The sequence below is a fragment of the Oratosquilla oratoria genome, chromosome 14 (genome assembly GCF_046742065.1).
Source record: "Oratosquilla oratoria isolate Oo_2021 chromosome 14, ASM4674206v1, whole genome shotgun sequence".
Taxonomy (NCBI): Eukaryota; Metazoa; Arthropoda; class Malacostraca; order Stomatopoda; family Squillidae; genus Oratosquilla; species Oratosquilla oratoria.
The window spans coordinates 43,001,173-43,011,172 of NC_134790.1; the positions used below are offsets into that span (position 1 = coordinate 43,001,173).

At 42.7% G+C, this 10,000-nt stretch overlaps 1 protein-coding gene across 7 annotated transcripts in view; it reads left to right on the forward strand.

Annotated features, from left to right (window-relative positions):
* Window positions 1-10,000, forward strand: part of LOC143032853 (LIM/homeobox protein Lhx3-like) — a 541,576-nt gene that overhangs the window by 506,921 nt on the left and 24,655 nt on the right. For 4 of the 7 annotated variants that reach the window (XM_076198017.1, XM_076198018.1, XM_076198019.1 and 1 more), the window contains exon 5: window positions 9,792-9,934. The exons of the other annotated variants lie outside the window; for them this stretch is intronic. In XM_076198017.1, the coding sequence (XP_076054132.1) occupies window positions 9,792-9,934 (143 nt within the window). The remainder of the gene's footprint in view (window positions 1-9,791; window positions 9,935-10,000) is intronic. 7 annotated transcript variants of the gene reach the window in all.

Here is a 10,000-nt window from a genome sequence, read left to right on the forward strand (position 1 = left end):
GGAGGTGATAGAGGAAGATGGAGAAAGGAGGAGAGAGGGAAAGAAAGGGGAGATGGAGAGAAGAAGGGAGAATAGGAGGGGTTAGGTAGAGGCTGGGAGGGAGGAAAAGCTGGAAGGGGGGGTGGGGAAGGGGGATAAAATGGATGAGAGGAAGAGGAGGAATATGAGGTGGTACAGGAGAGAAAGAAGGGGAGTGAGAAGGAAGAAGAGAGGGAAGGTGAGAGGAATACGAAGACGAGGAAAGGGGGAGAGAAGAGAAGGGAAGATAAGAAAAGAGGACAAGAAAAATTCAAGAGGAGGAGAGGACGAGGGAAATGTAAGAGAAAAAATACAAGAGGAGGAAAAAGAAGAGGAGGAGAAGGAGGAGTGGGAGGATGAGGAGGAGGAAGAGGGGAAGGAGGAGGAGGAGGGGAAGGAGGAAGAAAAGTGGATGGGACAGCTGAGGGGCTTAGCGATGTCTATTTAAGTTGATTGTCCTTTTTTGGCCGCTTGGAAATTCGTCAGTCTCTTTTCCCCTGATTGAATATGCTCACGGCCATCACGCGTATATGCCTACGCCCATTTGGCCCACACATTTTCACGCACACAAGTCTCATCAGAACCAAGGAAACTCTCCATTGATCCTTTGATTTTTTCTGGATTAGTGGGAAATTTTTCAATGAGTTCTTAAGGTGTGTAAGTATATGTGTATATACTGTATATACTCGTACATACGCATATACACAAAAATATATACATATATGTGTGCGTGTGTGTGTGTGTGTGTGTGTGTGTGTGTGTGTGTGTGTGTGTGTGTCTGTGTGTTTGTGCATGTATCTGTGTGCCTGCGTGTGTGTTTGTGTGTGTGTGTATCTGGATCACGTGCTGGACTCGTGATCGACTACTATTTCCCTCCGGTATGAGAGGTCAGAGCTCGTATAACCGATCTATGGGTAATGCTGTGACCTTACACGCACACACACACCCAACTCCCCGCCCACAAGAGTTGAAGTAACGACTCGAAGCGCAGCGATACTGAAGTTATTTCAGCCCTGGGCAGGATTCGAACCCGGACCGCCATAGTGACAGTCGGGGACTCTACCAACCGCGCCACCGAGTCGTGTGTGTGAGTGTGTGTGATTCACCATTCACCATGGTCTTGAATCACGTGTTGGATTCGTGATCGACAGTTTATAACCTCCCGGATGAGATCTCAGAGCTCGTATGACCGATATATGGGTAATTCTGTGACCTTACACGCACACACACTCCCAACTCCCCGCCCACGAGAGTTGGAGTAACACCCCGCAGTGCAGCGATACTAAAATTATTTCAGCCCTGGGCGGGAGACGAACCCGGGACGCCGTGGCGGCAGACGAGAGCTCTAACCACAGCGCCGCGAAGTGTGTGAACGTGTATGTGTGTGTATTTACCTACTTCTATTACACGGGAAGGGAGCTATGCTCTTAGTGACCCGTCTTTTCATCTTTCAGCATCAAGTTTTTTCTTAAAATCTTGAATAGTATTTGCACACACAGTTTCTTTATCTAAGTTATTCCAGATATCCAGCACTCTATGTGGGAAGCTATTCTTTTCCGATCTCTTCTATAGTTATCCTTCTTGAGTTTCTTTTCATGACCTCTTGTTTTTCCATTGTCATTTTTTAGTAAATCATTCCTATCAAGGATTTCTACAATTTCATGATTCTAAATATAGTCAGTAGATCACCTCTTTCTCTTCTCTGCTCCAGTGTTGGTAGTTCCAATTTCGATAATCTTTGTTCGTATGTTAATTTGGAAAGAGCTGGTGCCAACTTTGTCGTTGCTCTCTGTATTCTTTCTAGTTTCTTTATATTCTTTTTAGCACTGGATGTCCATATTGTCGCTGCGTATTCCAGTTTTGGTCTAATCAATGTAACTAATATTTTTTTAATCATTTCTTCATCCAAGTAATCAAATGCCACTTTCATTGATCTTAATAGGTTGAAGGTTTCTCCGACTATTTTGTTTATATGTTTATCCAGTGTCATGTCTTTGCTGATTATTACTCTAAGGTCCCTTTCCGAGTGCACTTTCTTAATTTCTTCTTCACCAATTTTGTAATTTTTCGAAATTCTGTTTTTACTTTTTCCAAACTCCATTATGCTACACTTCTTAATATTGAAGTTCACCTCCCACTTTTGAGTCCATTTCCAGATTTTGTCCAGGTCTGATTGTAATGAATCACAGTCCTCTTCTCTCCTTACTTTCTTCAATATTTTTGCGTCATCTGCGAAGAAATTTATATAACCTTCAACTCCTTCATCTATGTTATTTATGTATATGGTATACATGATTGGAGCCAGCACCGACCCTTGTGGAACACCACTTATAATTTCTTCCCATTTCGAGTATTTGTCTCTAATTACTACCCTCATTTTTCTCCCAGTCAGGAAGTCTTCCATCCATTCCATTAGTTTACCTGTGATGCCACCTCTTGATTCTAATTTTCTTATTGATTTCTTATGTGGTATTTTGTCAAATGCCTTTTGTAGGTCCAGATAGGCACAGTCTGCCCCCATCCATCCCTCTCTTCTATCATATCTATTAGTCTCGAGTAGAAGCAGATCAGGTTTGTTGTACATGATCTTCCTTGTCTAAATACAAATTGTTTTGGGTTTAGTATAGATTTTTCTTCCAGGTGTTTAAGCCATCTACCCTTGATCACTTTTTCATATATCTTAGCTACTATGCTTCTCAGGGAGACCGGTCTGTAGTTAGTTGGATTTTCTTTGTTTCCTCCTTTATATATTGGTACAATGTTTGCATTTTTCCAGTCTTGTGGTGCATTTCCTTCTTTGAGCGAGCATTTGATTATAGCGTGTATTTTATCTGTTAATTCCCCTACGCATTCTTTTAGTATCCAATTTGCAATTCCATCCGGACCATGCGATTTTCTGACATCAAGGTCTTTTATTTGTGTGTGTGTGTGTGTGTGTGTGTGTGTGTGTGTGTGTGTGTGTGTGTGTGTGTGTGTGTGTGTGTGTGTGTGTGTGTGTGTGTGTGTGTGATTCACCATGGTCTTGGATCACGTGTTGGACTCGTGATAGACAGTTATTAACCTCCCGGATGAGAGCTCAGAGCTTGTATGACCAATATATGGGTAATACTGTCACCTTACATCCACACACACACCCAACTCCTCGCCCACGAGAGTTGGAGTAACACCCCGCAGCGAAGCGATATTGAAATTATTTCAGCCCTGGGCGGAAATCGAACCCGGAACCGCCGTAATGGCAAGCGAAAACTCTATCCACAGCGCACAGTGTGTGTGTGTGTGTGTGTGTGTGTGTGTGTGTGTGTGTGTGTGTGTGTGTGTGTGTGTGTGTGTGTGTGTGTGTGTGTGTGTGTGTGTGTGTGTACGCGTGTGTCTGTATGTGTACATGTTTATATACATATATGCATACACATATACATAGACGTACATATATACACACCACGTTTATTACAAAAACCAAATAACACCGGCCTATAAAACCAACGAAACTCTTAAGAAATATCATCACAAGTTCCATGCACCAAACCCTCAAGAAAATTGACCCTCATCATATACTCAAAAACAAAAACAAAGTCTTTAGCCTCTTCATGAGGAACAACCTCTCCAGTGACCGCAGTCTCCTGAGAGAATGATGTGTTATACCATACAGCTGCACCGAAGAAGGTTGTAAAATTCTTAGCATAACTTATATTGGTGTCAGCACAGCATCTGTCAGCAGAACAATTATCATGCAAGTTCGCCATGGCGACACAATCCTGCATAAGATATCCCACTAGACAAGATCTAGTTAAGAATACAAAAATACTCAAACACGGAAACGATTCAGAATTACACTTTCTTTTTATAGAAAATTTACAGTTCACGACAGACACCACACATCAACATACAAACAGATACATTACGTACTTTATTACTGGACAATGAATCCGCGACATCAAGACAATTTCAAAACCAATGTAACCCAAGAGGACTCTCCTATGTTGAGCCATTGAATGCCTTTGAAAACTCGACTTATCGACAGCAGGAGATTGCATAAAAACACTCCTCTTCCTCGTTTGTACGATATTTGCCTGGAGATGGTTGTATGTGTCAAGCAAAAGCTTATATTCATGTTTTTTTATATCTTCGTACCACACCATGGATATCGGTAGACCTATCCTCTGATCATAAACAATCGATAAGATGATATGAGATAATTACCAAGAAAATAATCAACACTGATAGGCAGCTCTGACTTTTTATAATAAGTGTACATACATACATATATGTACATGTCAGTATATACACATATATATGTATTTACTTTTACGTATATATATATATATATGATTAATAATATGTATATGTATAATATGTATATACGTGTGTGTGTGTGTGTGTATGTGTGTGTGTGTGTGTGTGTGTGTGTGTGTGTGTGTGTGTGTGTGTGTGTGTGTGTGTGTGTGTGTGTGTGTGTGTGTATGTGTGCGTGTGTGTGTGTGTGTGCGTTTATTATATTTACCGTCTCTGCCACCATCGGTCCAACGTAGTTTATAATTCATTTATGTTATTTTACCGGATTATTTCCCTCCAAATTATTCTACAATTCGATGTCCCTATAAAGAAAACTTCATTTCTTTGTCGTTTACACACTGTCTTCCTGAATCTTTTCCCAAACATTTTCGTATTTTTTTCCGTCCCCACGCTAAACCATGTCTACTCCTTTCGAAGTTCTGAAGTCAGTAATCATGTCGTCTCTCTCTTCTTTCTCCCAATATAGCCAGGTCCAATCTATGTATCAGCTAGGCTGTGAATCATTTTGATTGCTATTTCTTTTCTTTTTTTCTTTCTTTTTATGGGGACACCACTGAGGTGTATTAGAGGTTTTTTTTTCTTTTCTTTTTTTTATATTTTCCTTTCTTTGACTATGATATGAAATGTCATTCCTATGCTCCCAAACACCTTAAGTCTCTTCAACGATCCTGTTTATATGATTATCTTATGTGGTATATTATCTTATACCAATACACTGAGGTCTTTTTCCTCTCTCATCTTTGTGATTATTTTTTTCCCCCATGGAATATTTCAGTGATGGTTTCCTTTCACTTTTACCTCCCCCCCACCACCACTTTCCACTATCATCAGTCACAATTCTTGTCTACAGCCTTCTGCAGCAATTTGCAATCTTCCTCATATTTTACTCTTCACGATCTCAGCCTCCTTTAAAAATAGGCTGGTGTATCCATTTGTTCCATTCTTTATGTCGTTAATGTATATCAGGACCATTACGGGTGCCATCATTGAGCCCTGTGTAACTCCACTAGTTGCCTCCCTTCAATCTCTCTATCTTTCACAACCATCCTCATGAATATGTATTTCAGTAAATGCTCCATCCATCCCAAAATGCGCGCGTGCGCGTGTGTGTATGTGTGTGTGTGTGTGTGTGTGTGTGTGTGTGTATGTGTGTGTGTGTGTGTGTGTATGTGTGTGTGTGTGTGTGTGTGATTCACCATGGTTTTGTATCACGTGTTGGATAGTGATGATTTCCTTGTACTTTTACCCCCTCACAGCATCAATCGCAATTTTTGTCTAGAACCTTCTGCAGCTATTTCTCTCACGAAAGAGAGCTCAGAGCTCATATATGACCAATCTATGAGTAATGATGTGACCTTACACGCACACACACACCCAACTCCCCGCCCACGAGAGGTGGAGTAACGACTCGCAGCGCAACTATACTAAAATAATTTTAGCCCTGGGCAGTATTCGAACTCGGACCGCTGTAGTAGCGGTTGCGAACGCTACCACTGGGCCGTCGAGTTTTGTGTGTGTTGTGGGGGGTAGATGTATGTGGGTGGGTGTATGTGTATGTGTGTGTGTGAGAGAGAGAGAGAGAGAGAGAGAGAGAGAGAGAGAGAGAGAGAGAGAGAGAGAGAGAGAGAGAGAGAGAGAGAGAGAGAGAGAGAGATGCCATATGTCAGAAGTTGTGAGGATCGAGAATTCTCACATCCAAGGGAAGGTTCTTCTCGTTCTTCGGCTCATACCCGTCAGCGCCGACGTCGGTCCTCCGGCGGGGGGGAGTCTCTCCATTGACCGGGAGCAACGGGATGGGCCTGTGCACCAGACGACCGACCTCGCCGGCGAAGGGGGAACCAAAGTCGGAGGTATCGTTGACGACCATGTGACAACCCATCGGAATCTGGAATACTCTTTGAACACCTGAAGACAACGGATGGAAACACCGGGGACCTTGGACCGAATTCAGACTACTCTCTTAAGACTACTCTTTGGACACGAGAACAACTACCGATGGAGACCCCTACCTTGGACTGACCTTAGACTACGCTCTTGACTACTCTTCGAACCGGAAAACTACCGATCGAGACCCCTATCTTGGACCGAATAAGGACCACTCTCTTAGACCATTCTTCAGACACGTCGCACCGGTTTCCCTCAGCTGAATAAAATCGAGTGAAGACTTCAACCAGAAAAAATGTATAATACAAGGCTGACTGTGGCAAAGGAGAACTGGCCACGGACAAACCGTAGTCCTTCAGATGAATAGAATTGCCAGACGGCAACCAGAAAAGGTTTGTAAGGGAGCCCGGTAGAGCAAAAGTGCTTACATGACAGACTGCATCGCTTCGGGTGGATAAAATCACCTGTCGACGGCAAGAATAATGTTTAAGAGTCGCGGTGAGAATGGTGCAAAGAAATATAATAGTATTACTTTTGTTGACACACAGACATACATACACACAGACAGACAGACAGACAGACAGACATGAACCGGACCAACATTGGACACCTGGACGTTATGTTCCTGACGTAGGAAAGGGTCATCCCCCTTGTGTTCAAAACCCGTCAACATCCTCACCTGTAGCTGGATGTGCAGCCCTAAAGGGTTGACATTTGGTTTTTCCGCCAGGTTCAAAACCTTGCTACGAAGTCCTTTTTTCATGACCCAGAAAACACCTCATTAGATTTCGGTTTTGATACGGATAGAAGCGCTGGTCACTGTCTCTGGGCCTATTCCCGTGGTGGGATGTCTTCGACAAAACTCTGCCCAGGTCCCACGCGGTCGCGTAACCCGTGTTATGTCACGTCACGGGGAACCTAACGAGACTTGCACCGAATCGCCAGCGAGAGCGAAGAACCTGATCAAGGTTTTGATCGATTCCCGGGAGGGAGGTGACGAAAAGGAACGGAAAGACTTGGTCGAACTGACGATAACGCTGACACGAGGTTAATCCAACAAACTACAGTTTAGGAAGGATGTGTGTGTGTGTGTGTGTGTGTGTGTGTGTGTGTGTGTGTGTGTGTGTGTGTGTGTGTGTGTGTGTGTGTGTGTGTGTGTGTGTGTGTGTGTGTGTGTGTGTGTGTGTGTGTGTGTGTATGTGTATTCGCGCGTGCGTATGTATGTACACGTTTGGGACTGAATCAACATGCCAAGATAATTATATACACTTTCCCTTTATATTCATATTAATACTCAACAAAGAATCTACAAACTCATTACCATATATTCCGATATCACCAGGCTACTGGTCTTCCCTCATTATGATGCCTCCTAGAACTGGTTTCTAAACACTACTGTACAAAAACATGTGAACCATCTAGAAGATTCCTTGTGGAACCTTGCAAGAATGCAATAAGTACAGCGGTAGGACCATCATAATGACAGGTCACTTTTTTATGGGGGGGGGGGGGATGGAGGAAAAGGAAAAGAGTAATCTGTGAAGTGCAGGTCTTCGTCCAAGTCTTCGATATTTATTTTCTCTCTCTCTCTCTCTCTCTCTCTCTCTCTCTCTCTCTCTCTCTCTCTCTCTCTCTCTCTCTCTCTCTCTCTACCCTTTGTTCTGGATCGAACCGTGTGCGTTTGGATCGTGCTAACTAGGTCTTGGGACCTCTGATTTGGATGTGCTTCTGGTATTACCTACGAAAAATATGTCGATACGTTTCGCAAGTCGACCCTAATTATCCGTAGCAACAGGCCTGTCTAACAGGACTTGGGCAAAAGCTTAGTTCCATCAACTAAAAGATATTCTTTTAGAACTACGACTAAAACAAAATTATCAGAAAAGATCGAATAATCATTAGCACCCCAGAGTGAAGATAAAACCAGTTTGGATATGAACAAAAACGTTTCAGTGAAGTCGACAGAATTCCTCAGGGTAATGCCAATTTTGGCTCTCCTAGCCCACAAAACGAGTGTTCAGGTGAAACGTGGCAACGTAGCATTACAGTGGAAAGCTTAGACATCCCCGCTATTGGCTACATAGCTTTAGTTTGCTTTTTCTTTTCCCAAGTGTGCCATCATACAACCACAGTCGGTGTCTCCTCATCTCAAGAATAAAGTTACTTTCCAGATGGATATTTCAATTCAAAAAAGAGATCCTGACTGTGGGTGTATGAAGGTGCCAAGTATATATTTGGTGTACACTCGAATACACTTCTCATTGTTATTGAGCTCTCAAGTGAGAACAAACTGTATAACTTTTACCTGTGATATCTATTTAGATTTGTTTAGACACGAGGGGAGAAGTCACATGACCTGAATATCATTCCTAACCATCATCATCACCAAAAGTAATAATATCATTACATGTAGACATAAAGGGACCAATCTAAAGATGATTCTTCGTCAAACACTATCAATACTACCACATTTGCCATTGCCATCACCAATGACATCACGACTTTGATATCACCAACACCGCCCAACGTCAACATGTTCAGGTCATATAATCCACTATCAACACCACCTCAATCATTACCAGCATCATAGTGATTATTACCCTCCCCTCCACCATAATCTATGCCACCACTACTTCCATTTGCAGCACCACCAATGATAAGACAGAACCGTGTACTCCCATCATCATTAAAATAACCTCAGGATTACAGTCCATCAGTCCAAGCTCATGAAACGAAATCATTCCTATGGGGAGGTCTTTAGTCTTTAGTAGTATTTACAGTATAAATTGACATTTTTACACTATTCTATGTTATCTTCTTTCCTTTCACATTCTCTCTGGCAATAAGACGGACATTCTACCGTTGTCGATTTTTTTTTTTACTGTATATCAACATACCCAATTTCCATCAGTATTCTTATCAGTATTACAATTGTTAATGTCATTTCCACTGTATATCTCAGTCATTCACACATAAGTCTTAATTATTATCTTACACTCGTGTCATAACAAATTATAGATACCTCATTATCTTTACTATAACAAATCTACCTTGATTACGTATTACATAGTGAATACAATTATAATCAAAACTACTTTAGTCATTAATGCTAGCTCTATAACTGTTATTAGTGATAAGTATAAATTTGATTATCCAGCACACACACACATACACACATACACACACACACACACGCATACACACACACAAACACAAAAACACTTAAATACCCAAACACACAGATATCAAACTCAGGTACCGCACACACAAGCACAAACACACACACATACTCGCGCTCGCAAGTATACTCACACACAAACACTTCATGCAAGTATGTGTTTTCCTTTTCCTTTGACAACCTTCAACACCCAAACAACCCTGTACAACTTCCTCTCCTTTGCAAATACCACAGAAGAAGCACAAGCCCTCGAAGGATGACGCAAAATCATGACATAACTTAACCCACTCCAGTCCCCAACACCCTTCTCCAACCTAAAATCAACCCCATTCCTCCCCTTCCCCCTCTCTCCCTCCCTCCTGAGAGTAACGTATACTAACGTGGCTCCCTCCCTCCCTCCGCCACTTCCATCATCGTGAAGACGCGCCAAGGAGAAACGCTTGAAGAAGGACGCGGGCCGGACGCGCTGGGGCCAGTACTTCCGCAGCATCAAAGGACAGTCCGGGAGGGAGAAGCGGGGACGAGACGACGACAAGAGCGACGTCGACATGGACATGGACTCACGTGAGTAGTACCTCCAGTCTCCTACCTCCTGCCTCCTCCTCCTCCTGCTCCACCCCACCTCCTCCT